Raw genomic sequence first — 22,030 nt, 5'->3', positions numbered from 1 at the left:
TGCTCACAATAGTCAGCCTTGGAGTCTCCGCTCCTAGTCTGTTGGTTAGGAGTTTTAGGCGTTTGAGTTAGTGTAGCACACTTTTGTTGAAAACTCTGCCCTGAAGATTCCTTGACTCTCTTTTTAATTAATTTATTTTTTGCTGTGCTGGGTCTTTGGCTGCACGTGGGCTTCCTCTAGTGGTGAGCAGAGGCTCGTCTCTGGCTGCAGCGCATGGACTTCTCACTGTTGGCGTCTCTTGTTGCGGAGCACAGGCTCTGGGTGCACGGCTCCGCGGTTGTGGCACACGGGCTTAGCTGCCCTCTGGCATGTGGGATCCTCTGGACCGGGGGTCAAACCCGTGTCCCGAAAATTAGCAGGTGGACTCTTAGCCACCCGACCACCAGCGAAGTCTGACACCTTTGCTCTCTTGGTAATAAAATGAATATTAGCGTCAAGCTGCTACTTCATTCGTGTCAGTTCTTTTTTCTCTGCTTTCCAGTTCCCTGTCCCAATCTTTACATTCAGCTAAATGGTCTGACATTTACTGTGGATCCTGTCAGCTTACTCTGGGGAAACCTCTTCTGCCTGGATTTGTACCGCAGCTTGGAGCAGTTCAAAGCTATCTACAAGCTGGAAGATTCCTGCCAGAAAGATGAACATCTGGACATCCGCCTGGATGCCTTCTGGTTGAAGGTAGGGTAGAGAGTGGGATTTCTGTTCCCTATTGGCAGCCACAGTTGCATTTCTGCCATGGCTGTAATCAAGGTTCTGCACTGCCCATTGGATAGAAGGAACGCAGTTTTACAACCCAAGTGGTCTGTCACGCATGTATTAATGGTGGGTTGCAGAGATGCTCAGCCGGCCGTTCTGAACTGGGTCTCATTTTCTCTCTGAAGGTGAGCTTCCCGCTGGAGAGGAGAGAGCGGGCTGTGTTGCATCGTCCCCAGTCCCTTGTCCTGTGTGCATCAGGCATGACTGCCACCAATACCCGTCATGCTCCACACTGTAGCCGTCCAGACCTCCAGAGTCTCTTCCGGGGTTTTGCTGCTACTGAGTTCTTTCATTCCAGTTATGTTCAGTTTCCCAAGGTACCAGGTGGCTTCAGCCTTCTGCACATGTTTTTTATGGATCACGCCTTCCAGATGGATTCCTGCCTCCCACAGTCTAGTGTCCTCCCCCCTCAGAGGCTTAAGGCTTCCCAGGACCTCTGGTCCATCCACTTCATCCAGATCTCCTTGGACTTTGAGGGAACAGAGAACTTCAAAGGCCACACTCTGAACTTTGTGGCTGCCTTCCCCTTGTCCATTTGGGCCTGCCTACCCCTCCACTGGCAACAAATGCAGGCACGAAAGCTCCGTATGGCCACAGAAGGGAGGCTGAAACCGTCCGCCAGCTTTGGCAGTCCTGTCCATTCTGAGGTCCTTGCGCCTGACACTGTGTCCCATCAGAGGTCAAAGACTGAGCATGATTTGAAAAGCCTGTCAGGCCTTCCGGAAGTCATGGAGATCCTGAAAGAAGGCAGCGGCGGTGTGGACAGCAAAGGGCCTCTGATGGAGCTGGAGGACACGGCGGGCGTGCACGTGCTTGTGCACTCCCCTGCGCATGTCCGCCTGCGGCTCGACCACTACCAGTACCTGGCTCTCCTTCGCCTGAAGGAGGTGCTGCAGGGTCTGCAGGAGCAGCTGACTAAGGATACAGAGGCCATGACTGGGGCTCCCCTGCAGAACCAGACAGCCTGCATTGGCATCCTCTTCCCCAGCGCGGAGGTGGCTCTGCTCATGCATCCTCCCCCTGGGGCTGATGAGGCTGACTCTGAGGGTTCAGATACTACCAGCCTCATAGATTCAGAGCTGTCTGCTTCAGAGGACCGGGAGCCTAAGTCTGACGCCTCCTCAGAACAGGGCCCAGCAAGCCCCAAGAAGGTTCTGGAAGACGGTGGCATTGAACATCTGGATGCATCCCAGGACAGGCCACTGCCTCTCCACAGCAATGGAGAAGTACAGGATGCAGGGTCTCTTGCCCAGCAGGAGGCAGGGAAGGGCCACGAGGCAGTTGATTCCTTACAAGCCAAGAGACTGAGCAGAGCCCAAGCATCTGACTCACCAGCTGAGTTGAAGCCCCCAGGGAGCAGGGATTCTGCTGTGAATGGTCAGGGCGAGCTCATCCCCTTGAAGAATATAGAGGGAGAATTATCTAGTGCTATTCACATGACCAAGGATGCCACCAAGGAGGCACTGCATGCCACCATGGACCTCACCAAGGAAGCTATGTCCCTGACCAAGGATGCCTTCAGTCTGGGCAGAGACCGAATGACCTCCACCATGCACAAGATGCTGTCTCTGCCGCCGGCCAAGTGAGTGGTTCTCTGCCTCCCTCAGTCGCCTCATCTTTTCCTTCAAGCTCTGGCCATGGGGCTCAGGCCTCCTGCCACGCACACGTGTAGACTGGGAAGTGCTTGTAGCCCAGGAGTGTGTGTAAAACGGGCTAGTTAATGTGGCCAAGGCTCTAGTTTTCAGAGTTGTCTGGAGAGCAGCAGAAGAACTTTCAGGTATTTAGAGGATAATAGGTATTTTAGTCAGAGATTTTATTTTCAGGACTACATCTAATCCTGTGATGGGGGAGAACCCAGAATTATAGTAAAATAACAATCCCATGAATTTTCACATGCCTCCATGTATCTTAGTCTGGTCTTGGGCAATTTTCAAGTCAACATGTATTGCTTCATAGCATCAAGTTATCTCTTTCACTGATTCCCTGTTATTGATACAGATACGCTGTATCAGAATAATAATGCCAGTATGATATTTTATTCTCTTCTGTGGGCCCTCGTGTAATGTTTTGTTTGACGTAATCCCACCACAGCCTGAGGAGTTCACTGCAGATGTTTGTAGCCCAGTTCACAGCTGAGGAAATGGAGGCTTCAGAGACCAGAGCCCACGGATCCTGTCTTTTATACATTGAAAAGCGGGAGCTTTGGATTTGCTCTTTCTGGTACACCTATCAATGTCTGCCAGGGTAATGAAGGGAGGATTTCATCCATTCATGTAACAAATATTTTCTGACCCTGTGCTCTGCACGAGGCCCTGTGTTAGGCATTGGGGCTATAGTAGGGAGTAAGCGGAAAACAGAAAAGTGCAATCAGAAGGGAGGGAAGGTATAGATTTTTTTCCACTAGTGTCTGTGCGTTCAGAAAAGATAATGAGAACTATGGAAAATCTTTGCTGAGAAGATCAATGGATTTAGAGCTTTTGTTTAAGAGGATTTTCTTAAATCTGTCTCAAAGCTAAGCCTGCAAGTGTGCTACTACCTGCTTGGCCAAGGTAGCCTAGGAGGAAAGAAGAGGAAAGCTTAAAAGATAAATTATATAATAATACTAGGCAACATTTATTGACTGCTCTGTATGTGTCAGAAACTGTCCTAAATATTACAGTATTAACCCAATGAATTATTATAAGAACCCTATAAGGAAGGAACTAATATCACTCCCCGTTCTACAGATGAGGAAACTGAGGCTCAGAGAGGTAAGAAACTTGCTCAAGGTCATACCGCTTGTGAGTGTTAGGGTGAGGATTGAGAGCCTGAAATCCCAGTCACCAAATGTGCTGCCTTTTCCAAATGGAGATGCGTGAGGGTTGGGAACAGAGGAGAGGTGAAAGGAGAAAAGAAAGGTGTGTGTAACACAAGCTTGTTCAGACACCAGCATCGCTCCCCTCGCCCAGGCCGGTGGCCTTTTCTCAGGCCCCTTTCTCCAGGGCCCCCTGCGCAGTCAGCCCTGCCAGTCCGTCCGTCCGGAGCATTTGTAACTGCGCAGTCACTCACACTTCTCTGAAGTAGTCATCTTTTTCCTTGGCTGCTCTCTTCCTTTCATCCTATAAATGTAACTTTCACAGCACTAGGCTATCCATATTCTGATCACTTTTATCATCATTTTATTTTTTTAATTATAAAAATGGGGTCTTCCCTGGCAGTTCAGTGATTAAGACTCCCTGTTTCCACCATAAAGGGCCTGGGTTCAGTCTGTGGCTGGGGAACTAAGATCCTGCATGCCACGTGGCATGGCACCCACCCCACCGAAAAATTATCAAAATAATTTGTGTTCATTTTGTCGACAATGTAGAAAATAATAAAGAAGAAAACATAAAAGTCACTGTAATGACACTATCCTGTGCATGCGTGGCATGCTCAGTTGCTGCAGCCTTGTCTGACTCTTTGCGACCCCCTGAATTGCAACCTGCCAGGCTCCTCTGTCCGTGGAATTCTCCAGGCAAGAATACTGGAGTGGGTCAGCATGCCCTCCTTCAGGGGATCTTCCCAACCCAGGGATTGAACCCATGTCTCTTATGTCTTCTGCATTGGCAGGCAGGTTCTTTACCATTGGCACCACCTGGAAAGCCCGACACTATCCAGAGATAGCCCTTATTGACTTTTGGATCTTCCAGATTTTATACATATATTTGTGTATCCATGTGAATGCTTGTACGTGTTTACACATATGAAGTACACACATTTTTTAAAATAGGATTATGTTATTTCTATAGAATACAGAAAATTTCCAGTTTTATTCACTTTGTTTAATTATGAATAGATTCCCATTCATGAAGTATTTGAATATGTAATTTTTAATTGCTCTATTTTTGTTGTTGTTCAGTTGCTCACTTGTGTCTGACTCTTTGTGACCCCATGGACTGCAGCACGCCAGGCTCTGTCCTTCACCAACTCCTGGAGCTTGCTCAAACTCATGTCCATCGAGTTGGTGATGCTATCCAACCATCTCATCCTCTGTCATCCCCTTCTCCCGGCTTCAGTCTTTCCCAGCATCAGGGTCTTTTCCAGTGAGTCAGTTCTCATCAGGTGACCAAAGTATTGGAGCTTCAGCTTCAACATTAGTCCTTCCCATGAATATTCAGGACTGATCTCCTTCAGGATGGACTGATTTGATCTCCTTGCAGTCCAAGGGACTCTCAAGAGTCTTCTCCAACACCGTAGTTCAAAAGCATCAATTCTTTGGCGAATTGCTCTATTATATTCTTACAAGTAGATGTATCATAATTTATTCATCCAATTCACAATCTAGACTGGGGGGGTCATGTAGTCTGGTTCTACTTTTTTCTCAGGTGAAACCAATGCTGTGTTAAAAGTTCTTATTTTTGTGAACATGACTCTTTATTCGTATCTAAATCTTTAGAATAAAACCTAGGAAGTGGAATTATTGGGTCACACACTACAAACATTTTAAGGTTCTTGATGAATTTGCCAAACTTTCAGATTTAGATCATTCTGCATTTTTTAATACATTTTGTTAACTCTTGAACAATATGGGAGTTAGGGGCACTGAATCTCTGTGCAGTTGAAAATCTGCATGTAATTTATAGTTGGCCTTGCCTATAAAATGATTCCAGCATATCTGTGGTTTCAACACATCCATGGATTCAACTAGCTGTAGATCATGTAGTACTATGTGTGCATGTTCAGTCGCTAAATCATGCCCAACTCTTTGCGACCCCATGGATGATAGCCCTCCAGGCTCCTTTGTCCATGGGATTTCCCAGGCAAGTATACTGGAGTGGGTTGCGATTTCCTTCTCCAGGGGATCTTCCTGACTCAGGGATTGAACCTGCGTCTCCTGCATTGCAGGTGGATTCTTTACCACTGAGCCACCTGGGAAGCCCTGTAGTACTATATTATGTACTACTGAGAAAAGAATACATATAAGTGGACCTGTGCAGTTCAAACCTGTGTTGTTCAAGGGTCAGCTGTACTTTTTCTCTTGGTTATTTTGTCCATTGCCTCACTTCTGCAGGAGTCCTTGTTTTCAGGCCTGACTTCCTTCCCTCCCCTGCTGTTCCTTTAAAACTATCTACTGCACATAGTTGCACATGGATCTCCAGGGGTGCCTTAAACCTCACATGTGTAAAACTAAATTCCTTATCCCAGACCAGCTCTTTTTTTCTTTCCTCATTCTCCTGCTCATTCAAGCTCTGCCTCTTCCAGGCATTTGTCAGGTTCTGAGCATACTTTTAAACTTAAGCATACTTCAGAATCATCTGGAGGCTTGTTAAAACACAGAGTGCTGAGCCCTACCCCCAGAGTTCCTCTTCTAGGAGGTCTGAGATGAAGCCTGAGAAGTTACTTTTTAATGAATTCCCCTAATCCGCCTATGAGGGTGACACTGAGTATAGGGCTCTAGGGAGTCTCACATCAGTTTTTCCTGTCTGTTCCCACAGGTGGAGTATTTTAGTAAACTATTAGTTGATTTCCTTGTTGGATGTCTTTCTGTCTCTAGCTTATTTGAAAAAGGCAGGTCAAACTTCCTAAAACACAGGTATAATCCTATTATTTCCCTATTCTAAACCTTTCTGGCTTTTTCTTTATTCTGAGTTGAGTTTGACCTTCTTAGTGTGGCATTATCAATTATTTTGATATATTCATATGGCACATTATTGTTTTGGTTTTTTTTTTTTAATAGATTGTTTTCTAGAGCAGTTTTAGCGTCATAGCAATATTGAGTTGGCAGTACTGAGATTTCTCATCTGCCTCCAACACGTCACAGTTTTCAGAGCACTTTCATGCATTGTCTTTTATCCAGGGTTTCCTATGATCTGGCTGCAACTCATGTGGTTAAATGAAAAAAGCACTTAGCAAGAAGTTAGGAGACTTAGGTTCTTCCTAATTCTTTTAGCTGAAACTGAGTCAGTTTCTTCACCTATAATACAGGAGGGTGTACTCAAAAGGTCTTTACAAGTTTCTTTAAAGAAACCTTTTAACTTTATCTTCTGTTGCTGTCCCCCAGCAAAGCCTATGCTCTAGCTGAGCTGGGCTGCTTGCTAGTCTCCAAGGTACATTTTGTTTTCTGGTTCCACAGCTTTGTTCTGGCTGTTTCTTCCCCATGGAAGGGCCTCTGTGCTGCCTGCTTCACAGTCCTTCAAGGACCACCTCACACATCATGTCTTTCCTCAGAGCCATTCTTGATGCCCTTCTCTTTATCCTTTCCCTTTTTTGGTGTTGTCTAGCCTTTGGCTTGTACCCCTGTCCCTCTTAAAGTGTGTGACTTAACTACCATTGAATGTTACTTGTGTTTAGTCCCCTCTCCTGATAGAGTACACTTTCTTTGAGGACAGGGGATGTCTTATTCATCACTGCCCACCACTGCCCTGTGTCTTGTATGGTGCTTTGTATGCAGAAGTTATTCAGTAAATGCTTGAGGATTGGCTTTGGGTACAACTCATAAACACCAAGGCTGTAGGTAGTAGGTCTCTGCTATACATAGGATAATCCTGAATAACCTTGACATTTGACATGGGAGAACTGCCTATGCAGTTTGAAATGCTGGAATAGGAGGGTTCAGAAAGGCCCAGCAGTTGAAAAATGGTGTGACCCCCCTTCTACAGAAAGTAATAGTTGACATCAAAGTTTATGCTTACAGTAACTGTCTGGGCTGAAAAGGATGGGTATTGCAAGGGAATGAAACGACGTGCCTCCTAAGCCACATTCGTGGTTTCTGTTTTTGTTTTTCATACAGGGAGCCTGTGGCCAAGGTAGATGAAGGGGTGGCAGCCCCTGTAAGTGGAGGTGCTGCCCGACTCCGATTTTTCTCCATGAAGAGGACAGTATCCCAGCAGTCATTTGATGGCGTCTCGTTGGATAACAGTGGCCCTGAAGACCGGATTTCGGTGGACAGTGACGGCAGTGAGAGCTTTGTGATGCTCTTGGAGTCTGGTAGGTGGAAGCAGAGCCAGGCAGAGTTGTAGAGCCTCAAGAGGGTTCTTCTGATGCCTGTAGTGTGACCGGCAGGATGCAGAATGAGCTGAGCTTTGATAAAGCAGATATTTTCTTAATCAAAATCAAAGAAGAGTGAAATTTTAGTGGATTTGTGACTCTGAATTTATCCTCATGTTTTCTAGGTTATGGATAGGTACTTGACCCTTATCACAGAACAACACTCAAAGAAGAGAGCGCTAGTCTTACAGCCATGGAGAGATGGCAGTAGGGTTAATTATGTGGCTCTATCAACGGTGTGTGTGTGTGTGTTGCCTATCTTTTGCTTAACTATGTATTTCATTGTTGGAAAATAACTAGAAGCTTTTTGTCTATAGTAAAATGAGTAACTTTCAGGAGTTAGATTAAACCCCACTAGGAGTTAAACTAGTTCTTTCAGCTTATCGAAATGAAAACTTTTAAAATTGTCCCTTGTGTGCATGCTAAGTTGCTTCAGTTGTGTCCGACTCTTTGCAACCCTATGGACTGTAGCCTGCCAGGCTCTCTGTCCATGGGATTCTCTAGGCAAGAATACTGGAGTGGGTTGCCATGCCCTCCTCCAGGGGATCTTCCCTACTCAAGGATCGAACTCGCATCTCTTGTGGCTCCTGCATTGCAGGTGGATTCTTTACCACTGAGCAACCAGGGAAGCCTAAAATTGTCACTTAAGAGTATCTAAATGAAAAGATCCATTGACTCTAGTCAGCTGAGAGCTGAGGCTGACAGGTCATAAAGGGGTGCACTTGCTACCTTATTGAAGATAGAAACCAAAGTTGAACTGAATCGCTGGGGCCATTCACTGAGAAGTTTTCTTCTTCTTTGTTTTGGCTGCACCACATGACATGTGGGATCTTCCCCATAGGGATCCAGCCCCTGCCCCCTAATTTGGCAGCTTAGAGTCTTAACCACTGGACTGTCCTTTTTTAATTAAAAAAAAAAAACAAAAAAAACCAAAAACAAAACAAAAAAAAAGAGTATCTAAATGAAAATAAAATAAAAAGAGAATATCAATCCAGTCCAATCACTCAGTCATGTCTGACTCTCTGCGACCCCATGAACTGCAGCACGCCAGGCCTGCCTGTCCATCAACAACTCCTGGAGCTTGCTTAAACTCATGTCCATTACATCATGATGCTATCCAGCCCTCTCATCCTCTGTCATCCCCTTCTCCTCCCACCTTCAATTTTTCCCAGCATCAGGGTCTTTTCAAATGAGTCAGTTCTTCGCATCGGGTGACCAGGTTTTGGAGTTTCAGCTTCAGCATCGGTCCTTCCAATGAACACGCAGGACTGATTTCCTTTAGGATGGACTGGTTGGATCTCCTTGCAGTCCAAGGGACTCTCAAGAGTCTTCTCCAACACCACAGTTCAAAAGCATCAATTCTTTGGCACTCAACTTTCTTTAAAGTCCAACTCTCACATCTATGACCACTGGAAAAACCATAGCTTTGACTAGATGGAACTTTGTTGGTAGAGAAGTGTTTCTGCTTTTTAATAAGCTGTCTACATAGCTTTTCTTTCAAGGAGCAAGTGTCTTTTAATCTCATGGCCATGAAGTAATGCCTCAGTTCAGTTCAGTTGCTCAGTCGTGTCCGACTCTTTGTGATCCCATGAACCGTAGCATGCCAGGCCTCCCTGTCCACAACCAACTCCTGGAGTCCACCCAAACCCATGTCCATCGAGTCAATGATGCCATCCAACCATCTCATCCTCTGTCGTCCCCTTCTCCTCCTGCCCCTAGTCCCTCCCAGCATCAGGCTCTTTTCCAATGAGTCAGCTCTTTGCATCAGCTGGCCAAAGTATTGGAGTTTCAGCTTCAGCATCAGTCCTTCCAATGAACACCCAGGACTGATCTCCTTTAGGATGGACTGGTTGGATCTCCTTGCAGTCCAAGGGACTTTCAAGAGTCTTTTCCAACACCACAGTTCAAAAGCATCAATTGTTTGGCATTCGGCTTTCTTTATAACTCTCACATCCATACATGACTACTGGAAAAACCATAGCTTTGACTAGATGGACCTTTGTTGGCAGAGTAATGTCTCTGCTTTTTAATATGCTGTCCAGGTTGGTCATAACTTTCCTTCCAAGGAGTAAGCATCTTTTAATTTCACAGCTGCAGTCACCATCTGCAGTGATTTTTGAGCCCAAAAAAGCAAAGTCTGCCACAGTTTCCACTGTTTCCTCATCTATTTGCCATGAAGTGATGGGACCAGATGTCATGGCAAATCTTATTTCATTTATTCTTCTGCTGTCTTCCCTTCTTCCCATATTACTTTGAAGCAAATCCCAACCATATCATTTTATCCATAAATATATAAATATTTTCATTACACATCTCTAGAAAATACAGATTTTTAACCAAATTAAAAGTTTTTAAAATTATGGTAAAATGTACATAACATAAAATTTACCATCGTAACTATTTTTAACTATAATTTAGTGGCATTAAGTACCTTCAGATTATTGTACAACCATCACCCACTGTCTATCTCTAGAACCTTTATATCTTGCAAAACTGAAAGTCTGTACCCATTAAACAATAACTTCTCATTCCCTTTTCCACCAGACCCTAGCAACCACCATTCTACTTTCTGTCTGTATGAATTTGACCACTTTAGGTACATGACTGGCTTATTTCATTTAACATGATGTCCCTGTGGTTCATTTATATTGTATGTAGCATGTGTCAGAATTTCCTTCCTTTTTAAGGCTAGTATTTATTTTTCATTTGTACCACATTTTGTTTAACCGTTCTTCAGTCCATAGACACTTGGGTTGCTTCCATTTACAGACTTTTTCCAACATGACCAAATACCATTGTCACACTTTAAAAAATGAACAATAATCCCCTAAATTCATTAAATATCCAGTTAGTCTTGAAATTTCCAGTTTTCTCATGAATGTCATAAATGTTTCGTTTTTACAGTTGTCACTAGGGATTGGATTTGAGTAGAATTTTTGACTCTCCAGCTCTTGTTATCTTTCTTTTGCAGAGTCTGGTCCAGAATCTCTTCCACCGGGACCTCTTCCCAATGCTGTGGACAGCGCTGGTGTTCAGGGGAGCCCTGCTGTGGACAGTTATGGCCAGGGGTCACCGGAGGCCACTAGTTCGGTCTCCCCCAGTGGGGATGCCCTCAGTCTCCACCAGGTCAGTTCTTCTGCTTTCTTCTCTGCAGAGGGTGGGCTCTCAGCTGGCAGCTTGGGACTCAGCTAGGCGAATCTCCCGTTACAGGTCTCAGTTCTGGTCCTGAAGGTGAATGAGGTGTCTCTGGGGATTGAGGTACGTGGTGAGGACCTGACTGTGGCCCTGCAAGCAGAGAAGCTGACCCTCCAGCAGCCGGGCACTATGGGACTCTGGCAGTTCCTGCATGGACAGTGCCCAGGTGAGGATGGTGGGATCCCGGGAGAGCTGGTAGGATTTGCGCTGGGGTGGGGAGGAGGACAGTCAGACTGTCCTGTGCTCCAGGGGCAGCCAGCCTAGTGCCACGTCCTTGGTGCTTTTCTTCAGCAGCCATTAGAGGGAGGAAGAAGCCTAATGAAGCCTCCTTCTCACAAGGAGCCTCCCAGAGCTCTCACTGAGGCTTTGTACTCAGTAGGCTAGTCTCCATCCTCACCTCTCAGGTGCTCCTTACCCTCATATGAGAGGACAGTGTCCACTTCTTTGTGGGGCTGCTAACATCAAGCTGTATCTGATCAGGGAGCTTCTGATTCAGTCTTTTGATGTAAATTATCATTTATACTTTAAAAGATGGCAGAAAATATCTGGACTTAAACTACATGCTTCGTTTTTTAAAAATTATATTTTAAAATATTGAGTAGATATGCTTGTAAAGTAGAATGCTTGTCAAAATATATATATAAGGTCTAAAATAATCATAATACAATGAATGTATGTACCCACTACCTAGTTTAATAAATAGAATAGTACCATTAAATTTGAGCCCCAGGAGCCCCTCTCCAGCACCTTCCTCTTGCCTCTCACCTATTATAGGGGATCACTATCCTGAATTTGTATTTTTCATTTTCTTGCTTTACAGTTCTTCCACATGTTTTTTTTTTTTTAATCAATGTATTATTTAGCTGTGCAGGCTTTCAAGTTTTTCTAAGTGGAATTATCATTTATATTCTTTTGTGATTTTCTCCTTTCAAGTACTATGATATTCTTCAAATCCTTCTAGGTTGTTGAGTTAGCTATAATTCATTCACTTTCACTACTTAATAATATTCTATTGTAGAAATGTATGACTTTAAAAAACTGCTTTAACGAGGTATAATATGCATACTATGAAATTCACTCTTTGTGTGTACTTTCATAAATATTAGTAAGCTTACAGAGTTCTGCAACCATCACCATCACCCCCAAAATCTCTCTTGTACTCTTTACTCTGTTTACTTCTTCATTCTGTTCTGAACAGACATGTGGTTTGTTTCCAGGTTTTTTTGCTGTTTCAAATAGGATTGTTTTCACATGCCCATCCTTGTATATTTCTCCTGTTATGTATGTTGGAGAGTTTCTCCAGGTTTATATTACTGAGGAAATAATTGCTGGATCATTAGGGTAGGTATAGCTTTAATTTTGCTAGATAATGCCCATTTTTTTCCCCCAGAATAGTTGTACCACTTTACAGTTTTATAGGTTTGTAAGTTGTTTCATAGCTTTGGCTGCACCTGAGGTTATTCTTCATGCAGTTTCGAGTAAATTAGCATAGATCCTGCTTGGCTTCCTGAGAGAAAGATGAGAGGACCAAGACTTGGAGAAAGGAAGAGATGATCAAATTTAGCAGAGTTGAGGGTCTACTGTTTGTTTATTTGTTTTTGACTGTACCGTAGGGCTTGTAAGATCTCAATTCCTTAACCAGGGGATGAACCTGGTTTCTAGCAGTGAAAGAGTCGAGACCTAACTACTAGACCTCCAGGGAACTCCCGAGGGTCCTCTGTTTTAGCTTCACCTTGGCCGTTAGCCCACTGCCTCTGATTCTAAGCAAGACGAGCTTTTTAATTGGTCCTTACTGTCCCTTCCACCATGAGAGGCATTAGAGCACAGTGGCCAAGCCCATGGTCTTTGCAGTCAGGCAGCTTGCATGCAGCTCCTACCTTGCTACTTGCAAACTGTGTTACTTTGTTGGTTTTTAAAAAATTATTTATTTATTTTTGGTTATACTGGGTCTTCATTGCTGCATGTGGGCTTTCTCTAGTTGCAGTGAGTGGGGAGTACTGTCTAGTTGCAGTGTGTGGGCTTCTTACTGCAGTGGCTTCTGTTGTTGTAGAGCACAGGCTCTAGAACATGGGCTCCAGTAGTTGTGGTGCAAGGACCTTGCTGCCCTGTGGCATGTGGAATCTTCCCAGGACAGGGATCGAACCCGTGTCCCCTTCCTTGGCAGGCAGACTCTGAACCACTGGACCGCCAGGGAAGTCCACAAGTTTTGTTACTTTGGCAAGTTACTCTCTGTGCCTTAGTTCTTTCATCTGTAGAATGGGAAGATAATAATACTTCTGGTACAGGGTTGTTATGAATATTCAGTTCAGTTCAGTCGCTCAGTCATGTCCAACTCCTTGCGACCCCATGGATTGCAGCACACCAGGCCTCCCTGTCCATCACCAACTCCTGGAGTTTACTCAAACTCAGTCCATTGAGTCGGTGACACCATCCAACCATCTCAACCTCTGTTGTCCCCTTCTCCTCCTGCCTTCAATCTTTCCCAGCATCAGGGTCTTTTCAAATGAGACAGTTCTTTGCATCAGGTGGCCAAAGTATTGGCGTTTCAGCTTCAGCATCAGTCCTTCCAGTGAATATTCAGGACTGATCTCCTTTAGGATGGACTGGTTGGATCTCCTTGCAGTCTAAGGGACTCTTAAGAGTCTTCTCCAACACCATAGTTCAAAAACATCAATTCTTTGGTGCTCAGCTTTCCTTATAGTCCAACTCTACATCCATAAATGACTGCTGGAAAAACCATAGCCTTGACTAGACGGACCTTTGTTGGCAGAGTAATGTCTCTACCTTTTAATATGTTGTCTAGGTTGGTCATAACTTTTCTCCCAAGGAGTAAGCGTCTTTTAATTTCATGGCTGCAGTCACCATCTGCAGTGATTTTGGAGCCCCCAAAACTAAAGTCTGCCACTGTTTCAACTGTTTCCCCATCTATTTGCCATCAAGTGATGGGACCAGATGCCATGATCTTTGTTTGCAATGTTGAGCTTTAAGCCAACTTTTTCACTCCTCTTTCACTTTCAAGAGGCTCTTTAGTTCTTCTTCACTCTCTGCCATAAGGGTGGTATCATCTGCATATCTGAGGTTTTGATATTTCTCCCGGCAATCTTGATGCCAGCTTGTGCTTCTCCCAGCCCAGTGTTTCTCATGATGTACTCTGCATATAAGTTAAATAAGCAGGGTGACAATATACAGCCTTGACATACTCCTTTTCCTATTTGGAACCAATCTGTTGTTCCATGTCCAGTTCTAACTGTTGCTTCTTGACCTGCAGACAGATTTCTCAAGAGGCAGGTCAGGTGGTCTGGTATTCCCATCTCTTTAAAAATTTTCTACAGTTTATTGTGATCCACACAGTGAAAGGCTTTGGCATAGTCAATAAAGCAGAAATAGATGGTTTTCTGGAACTCCCTTGCTTTTTCAATGATCCAGTGGATGTTGGCAATTTGGTCTCTGGTTCCTCTGCCTTTTCTAAAACCAGCTTGAACACATGGAATTTCGCAGTTCACATATTGCTGAAGTCTGGCTTGGAGAACTTCGAGCGTTACTTTACTAGCGTGTGCAATGAGTGCAATTGTGTGGTAGTTTGAGCACTCTTTGGCATTGCCTTTCTTAGGGATTGGAATGAAAACTGGCCTTTTCCAGTCCTGTGGCCACTGCTGAGTTTTCCAAATTTGCTGGCATGTTGAGTGCAGCAGTTTCACAGCATCATCTTTTAGGATTTGAAATAGCTCAACCGGAATTCCATCACCTCCACTAGCTTTGTTCATAGTGATGCTTCCTAAGGCCTATTTAACTTGACATTCCAGGATTCTGGCTCTAGGTGAGTGATCACACCATCATGAAAAAGATGTCCTTTTCATTATAGGGGACTGGAATGCAAAAGTAGGAAGTCAAGAAACACCTGGAGTAACAGGCAAATTTGGCCTTGGAGTACAGAATAAAGCAGGACAAAGGCTAATAGAGTTATGCCAAGAGAACACACTGGTCATAGCAAACACCCTCATCCAACAACACAAGAGAAGACACTACATATGGACATCACCAGATGGCCAACACCAAAATCAGATTGAGTATATTCTTTGCAGCCAAAGATGGAGAAGCTTCTATACAGTCAGCAAAAACAAGACTGGGAGCTGACTGTGACTCAGATCATGAACTCAATTATTGCCAAATTCAGACTTAAATTGAAGTAAGTAGGGAAAATCACTAGACCATTCAAGTATGACCTAAATCAAATCCCTAACGATTATACGGTGGAAGTGAGAAATAGGTTTAAGGGACTAGATCTAATAGACAGAGTGCCTGATGAACTATGGATGGAGGTTCGTGACATTGTACAGGAGACAGGGAGCAAGGCCATTCCCAAGAAAAAGAAATGCAAAAAAGCAAAATGGCTGTCTGAGGAGGCCTTACAAATAGTTGTGAAAAGAAGAGAAGCAAAAAGCAAAGGAGAAAAGGAAGGATATACCCATCTGAAGTGCAGAGTTCCAAAGAATAGCAAGGAGAGATAAGGGAAGGCCTTCCTCAGTGATCAGTGAAAAGAAATAGAGGAAAACAAAAGAATGGGAAAGACTAGAAATCTCTTCAAGAAAATAGTAATATCAAGGGAACATTTCATGCAAAGATGGACTCAATAAAGGACAGAAATGGTATGGACCTAACAGAAGCAGGAGATATTAAGAAGAGGTGGCAAGAATACACAGAACTTTACAAAAAAGATCTTCACGACCCAGATAATCACAATGATTATGAATATTAACTATATATTAAAGTGCTTAGAGCAATCACTGGCTGGTAATTAATTAATATCTTTTCCTTCTGTCTTGCTACGCAAAGGCACAAACTTTCAGGACTCCTCCACTTTGCAGACTGGCCACATCAGGCCAGCTGTGGGCCTTCGCTTTGAGGTGGGGCCTGGTGCAGCTGTTCATTCCCCTCTGGCCACACAGAACGGCTTCCTGCATTTGTTGCTTCAGGGCTGTGACCTTGAGCTGCTCACTTCGGTGCTCAGTGGTCTGGGGCCCTTCTTGGAGGATGAGGAGATCCCAGTGGTGGTTCCCATGCAGATTGAGCTCCTGAACTCCAGGGTCACTCTAAAGGTGAGAAGAACTTTGGGGTTTACTCTAGACTTGGTCAAGCAAGGGATTCTTGACCCTTGACCCTGTTAACAGTGATAGCTGTTAACTTCTTCTCATGTCCCTATGAAATTTGTGGGGAGGACCAAGTGAGGAAAGGCGTGTTAGCGTTCAGTACTACAGTAGTACCCAAGTATGTAGTGCCAGCAGAAAGTTCTAGCTTTAAGTGAGGGGGGCCTTGTCTCTAGCCCTGGCCTTTGGCATGCAGCATGACTGTGCAAGCCCACAGGTTAGCAGATCGTCAGTCTCGCTGTGTCTAGGATGGGAGAGACTCACTATGCCTTTCATGCCTCGCTAGAGTGTATGGATAAACAGTGATGGCAAAGTGCTTCCAGCTCCACGGTTGGAAGCATGGCTTGTTACCTAAGCTGCTCTGAGTTGGTTGGGGGCCTCACGCAGCTTCTGTCTTTCCTGCAGGATGATATCCCCCCCATCTACCCCACCTCGCCAGGCCCCATCCCCATCACTCTGTCTGTGGAGCACGCCGTGCTGAGTCGGAGTGACGATGGTGTCTTCCACATAGGCGGTGAGTTGGGCTCGTCAGCCTCCTGGCTTCTCTACCTTTTTGCTCCTGTAAAGAAATGGTGACAACTAGGAACAGTCCATGTGTTGCTGGCAGTTTTTCATTCAGATCCTTTACTTTTTTCCAGGGGCTGCTCAAGACAGACCATCAGCCAAAGCATCTAAGAGTGAGAAGCAGCAGCCCCCCAAAGAACAGGTGTTTTTGGTGCCCAGCGGGGAGGCTTTTGGTCCACAGGTGAGGCCCTAACTGAACAGTACCTCTCCTGTAAACCCTTCGGGGCTGTAATCACAGAAGTAGGCAAAACCCAGAGGGCTGACAAAGTTGCTTGTGCTGGTACAGCTGGGCGGTCTGGGCTCTTGACATCTAGCAGCAGCTTCTGGAAGTGCTGAACCGAGGCTGGAAGTCAGGAGCTAGAGATGAATGCCGGCTGATGACATCTTCCACCTGCTGTTGTCCCTGCAGCTGATGAGCTCTGAAGAGGGGATCAGCCTCTGAGAAAAGACCTTGCTGGTTCTCTTGGTCGTTGACCAAACTTGCGGATTATGCCGCTTAAATTCTCCCTCCTTGTCCCCTTACTGGATGTTTTTGCAAGGTGTGTTACCTTATTGATTCATCATGAATTCTTTGTTGTTCCTCAGGTGAATGAACTACCTACCCTACAAAAGGAACTTATAGAAACTAAACAAGCATTGGCTCAAGCCAACCAGGATAAAGAAAAACTTCTTGAAGAGATTAGGAAGTATAACCCCCTCTTCGAGCTCTGACAGCAGCGGCTCAGCCGTCTTTGCCGAGGAGAGAGGATCACCAGCAGCCGCACCACCTGTGACAGACTCGCCCAGTGCTGGACAAGCCGGCTGGGGCGCGCAGCTCGCTCCTGGCGGCGTCCTTTCTACTAGCGGTCCTGACTTGGATGGAAGATGGGGCAAAGCATGCCCACGTTCCGGGCCTCTTTGTGTGTGGCTCAGGCATCACGTCTCGCCTGTCCTCTTGGCCCTCAGCACACTAGGTGGAATCTTCTCAACACTGTAGGGTCATTTCACCGCCTGGTTTCATGGCAGAGACCTTTGCTTGCTCCACAACCTGTGTGAACAGGGCAGAGTCCCCATCTCCTCAGTCAGTCACCCACAGAGTCACCAAAGGTTCTGTGTCTCAGAGTTTGATTTCTGTAGTGGACCTGAGAAGTGTCGCGGCGGTAGAATGGAACAGGAAGTAGCCAGCAAGGCGGGAGCCAGGGGAGGCACAGAAATCAGTGAGACATGGATTCTGCCTTGTTTGGGAAGGAAACTAAGCTCCTGTCATCTTGGCTGATGTTACAATCAGATTGTTCAGGGTTAAGCTTCCTCTCTGTCATGCCTGTCATTGTTGTGATGCTGTGGTAGGAAGTAAACAACAGTAGCAGCTCACTTGTATCATCTCTCCCGTCTGTAACGCAGTTTGTTTGAAATTTAAATCAAGAAACGGTTCACTCTGGGCTAGGTTGAGGTCATGGCTTGGTGGGGATCATAGGAGAGCTTGGTTCCTTCTGAACCCACTATTGCCAGCCGTGTCCTGTCTCTCTTCCACAGCTGCCCCTCACAGGTTTTTTCCTGTCTCCCTGGGGTCCCTGGCACATCAGCGTTTCCAGCACTATGACTTCCTACCAGCAATCTCCTTAGCCCTTGGTGGTGTCAGAACTGAAAATGTGTTTTATACGGTAACATAAACATCTCAGCTAGTTGCCTCTCACCTGCCTCTATCACTGTGGCTTTTTAAAATCATGTTATTTTGACTTTTAAGTAAAAAAAAAAACAAAAACCTTTCAACCTAGCTAGGTTTTGCCCTGACTGCTGAAAGTTATTTCCCCCTATTTCTTTCCTACTTAATTCCTCCCCAACACTCTATCTTCATCCATACTGCTCTGTGCTGTGCTTCAAGCTCTGTTGATTGGACAGAAGTTCATCAGCAAACTCACCTTGAATTGGCGAGATGGTAAAATGATGATTTAGTAGTGTCACTAAAGTCTTAATCATACATGACCTACTAGAGGAAAGATAAAATGGTTTCCTTTATGGGAAATCATGCCTGACTTGTACATTCTAGTTTTTTGATGATAAAAAGAAATATACATTCAAGAAGGAAAGATCTAATTTGCTCAGACTTTTAAAGACTTTTTGTTGTGATTTTCCACTAAGACAATTTTAAAAACAGCAATTACTATGAGTTTATGGGAATATCCTCTCATGCTTAGGAAACAACTGAGAGACTTAAGAATAAACATCTTTCTGAGAGAATGTTAACAGGGTAAGTTCCCTGTCGGTTGATGCTTGGTTTAACCTTATTTAAGAATTTTATAAATAACCTGAAAGTAGGATATTACAATACAGTCAAATGTCACTACTTCCAGGCAGTGAAGATAAACCAGAGGAGATTAAAAAAAATTTGCAGAAGATTCACAGACTGGGCTGTGAATACTCAGGAAAGTGTCAGGTGAGATTCTCTGTAGGTTAGTGTGAAACAGTGCCCTAACAGGAGAATCAGCAACCACTGAGGCAGTGAGCTCTGGAAAGAGCTCAGGAAAGAAATCTAAGCATTGCCATGAGGGAAGAGGGATCAGAGTGCTGCAGGGCGTGTGGAGCCAACACAGAAAATAGCATCTCATGAAAGACCGTGGTAACGCCTTAAGTGATCTGTGCACTTCTAGGGACCTTACTTACAAAGTATGTGGTAAAAGGAGAAAAGGTCTAGAGAACAGCAAAAATCATCAGGGGTGGAGGTATACATCTTTAAAATGTGAGCTCCAGTTCTGAAAAGGATGAAAGCGGAGGGTAGTGTTAGGTCAGGTATTCAGTCAAGATCCAGGACATGTGCTTCGGGTCCCAAAATACTAGGGCTGGCCCTTGCAGCCTTAGCACCTACAAGCACTTCTTGTAGCAAATCAGAAACTCCTAGGGCTCTCTGTTCAAGAAGTGGTGCTGTAAGAAACTGTATGGGTGCAGAAGGTTTAAGAGGAATCCTTGCATGATGACTTTCCAAAAGGAATTATAGGAAACTAGGGTTATTTGGTGATACACAACGGAGTTACCCACTGCATCCCTCCACAGACTCCCCTTTAAGTGCTTCTGTCAAAGGCAGAATGATGAACAAAAAGGATCACTGGTCCTCTCCAGTGTGGTGTGTCTAATGTTCTTAGAGGGGACAGAGGAAGAGCCAGTAGCCAGGAGATAGAATTATCCAACCCAGCGTTCACCTGCATTGGTCTAAAATTGCACTCTGGTCCTCTTCCCTTCCCCTGCTTTCCTGCCCTCCCCATCCCTCCACGCAGAGAATTGCCTGGTATACTTTAAGTATGCGCTTAGTAGGAGGCAAGAGAAACAAATCTGGCAAGCGCCGAGGCTCACCCCTTAATAACCAGAGCTCACTCAGGTTTCTGGGCTCTCTGGCGCTCTTGTCCATGTGACAAATGTAGCCCTAGAATTTGAATTTCCTTATGTGACCAGCTTTGGCCATTGTCTTGAAGTTCCTCCCTCAGGAAATATGGTAGAGGGTCAGCATCCCATGGAATTTTAGTGAAAGTCATCTTGTATAACTTCATACTCCTATTCACTGGGGGAAGAAAACCTTTCATAATGAAGAAATGTGATCTTGTTGGTAGTCCTCAGGATAAATGAAAAGGATGGAAGGAAAGAAATAGTAGTATCAGCTCCTTTGGACTGCTGACGATTTCTGCCTTGGAGCTTTAAGACTGTGAACACGAAATAATAATACCTCAAGAAAATGTCTGGAGTGAAACACCACTATCCAAGAGACTTCCACCAGCGCAGTCAGCGTGTCAGCTGTGAAGCGTTTACACCTTGTGTTACCTGTGACTGTCTAGATTTCCTGTTTACGAGGAGGTACTGGAGATATGCTTTAGTGTACATGGACTGGTTTAAATCTCTCAGCGAAGCTGCAGGGGTGGTTATCAATCTCAAATTCTGTTTTTAAGTCACTGGAATCATTAAGCTAGTTTATTAGACCTAAGAAGAAATGGGTTCTAGTCTAACGATGGCTGCATTTTGCTGTGTATTTAATCTGACCCTCATTTTGCCACGGGCCTCCACCTTTATGTACACTTTTTCATGGTTCTGAAAGGAATGGTTTCTGTGTTTGGAATATACAAGGCTTAAGGCAGCCCTCACATACCACATAACTGAAATTCTTCCATTTCACCCACTTAGGTCAGTTTTCCCATAGGCTAGTTTAGGGTGTAGTGGAAAGAAGGTGGTTTGAACATAGCGATACAGGAACTTTCCATTCCAAACCTTTAAGGTTTGTTTGTTTTCTTCCCTCCCTTATATAATATTTACCTTAACTTCAAAAACAGTTAATAGTAATACCACAAAATGATGGAAACAGCATTGCTACACAAGCTAGTAAGATGACATCTGGTTACTTGAGAACTGCAAGAGCTGTGTCACTGCTTTGTGACTGACCACTCATTATTGTGCTTCAAGAGATTCTAGTGTGATTGTGATGGCTTCTCCTTTCCGGGACTATAACCTTCCCTGGAATCTTCCCCTACCTCCTGCTAGAGTAGGAATATTCCCATTCACCTCTGGGTAGGTACATATAGTTGCTGTTGTTGAATGGGGATTATCATCTCCATCTCTTACAACAGATACAAGGGGAAATACTCTTAGATAACCTTAAACTGTGAGGCTTTGCTAAGTGGCTATACTTGGGATGTGAACTTTAGTATCTGTAAATTTCAGCCTTATCCAGTATCTCATACTGCAATAGGTATAGCTCCTTGAACCACTTAAAAAGCCTCCTCTGGAGCTGATATGTATTTTTATTTATTTGGTTCTCCCTGCAGTTTTTGGTCAAGATTTAACCTGAGTCTTACAGTGTTTCTTTGTGGAATGCACCACTGAAGCGTCTTCTCCACTAGCTAAGTACGTGTTTAAAGCCATGGGTTTTAATGCTAGACACTAAAATCCAGATTTGCCCAACTGTGTGTGTCTCAGCTGTTTCCCCCACTCAGGGTGCTAACCAGAATTGGAATCTTTACTGACATGCTCAGGAAAGCTTCACAAGGGAAAAGCTTCAGAAGCCCTCTCCTTAAGGCACTGAATAATAGGAAAGAACTCTTGGGGATTGCCCATTGCCAATTTTATTACAGTAGCCTTATTACTGCTAATCACTGTCAGTATAAAGTAACTCCATTCCCCTCTACTTGAGGAAAACAATGAGAATGTATCCAATGAACTGGAATATTGGTCAGTATTGAGAACTTTTAATGTTGCAATATCTAATTAAACCTTGAGTGTACTGGTTCTGTGAACCACCTGAAAAAAGCAAATTAAACTTATTAAACAGTACTGGTTCTGGTATATCTGTTGATAGGAATTGAAACACATGGGCTTTTACATTGTTTTTAAGTGCTTTAAATATTCTCTTATGA

General features: G+C 44.4%; 1 protein-coding gene across 4 annotated transcripts in view; it reads left to right on the top strand.

Moving 5' to 3' along the window:
- Positions 1–21,947, top strand: part of BLTP3A (bridge-like lipid transfer protein family member 3A) — a 72,981-nt gene extending 51,034 nt beyond the window's left edge. For all 4 annotated transcript variants that reach the window (XM_020888694.2, XM_020888693.2, XM_020888699.2 and 1 more), the window contains 9 exons: positions 482–675; positions 879–2,335; positions 7,502–7,698; positions 10,730–10,884; positions 10,969–11,119; positions 15,787–16,049; positions 16,503–16,611; positions 16,736–16,842; positions 17,247–21,947. In XM_020888694.2, the coding sequence (XP_020744353.2) occupies positions 482–675; positions 879–2,335; positions 7,502–7,698; positions 10,730–10,884; positions 10,969–11,119; positions 15,787–16,049; positions 16,503–16,611; positions 16,736–16,842; positions 17,247–17,372 (2,759 nt within the window). In that variant the 3' untranslated portion in view covers positions 17,373–21,947. The remainder of the gene's footprint in view (positions 1–481; positions 676–878; positions 2,336–7,501; positions 7,699–10,729; positions 10,885–10,968; positions 11,120–15,786; positions 16,050–16,502; positions 16,612–16,735; positions 16,843–17,246) is intronic.
- The last annotated feature ends 83 nt before the right edge of the window (positions 21,948–22,030 follow it).

This window comes from Odocoileus virginianus, chromosome 27 (genome assembly GCF_023699985.2).
Source record: "Odocoileus virginianus isolate 20LAN1187 ecotype Illinois chromosome 27, Ovbor_1.2, whole genome shotgun sequence".
Classification (NCBI taxonomy): Eukaryota; Metazoa; Chordata; class Mammalia; order Artiodactyla; family Cervidae; genus Odocoileus; species Odocoileus virginianus.
Note: the sequence above shows the minus strand (reverse complement) of the source record. Positions and strands in the feature narration are given on the sequence as shown.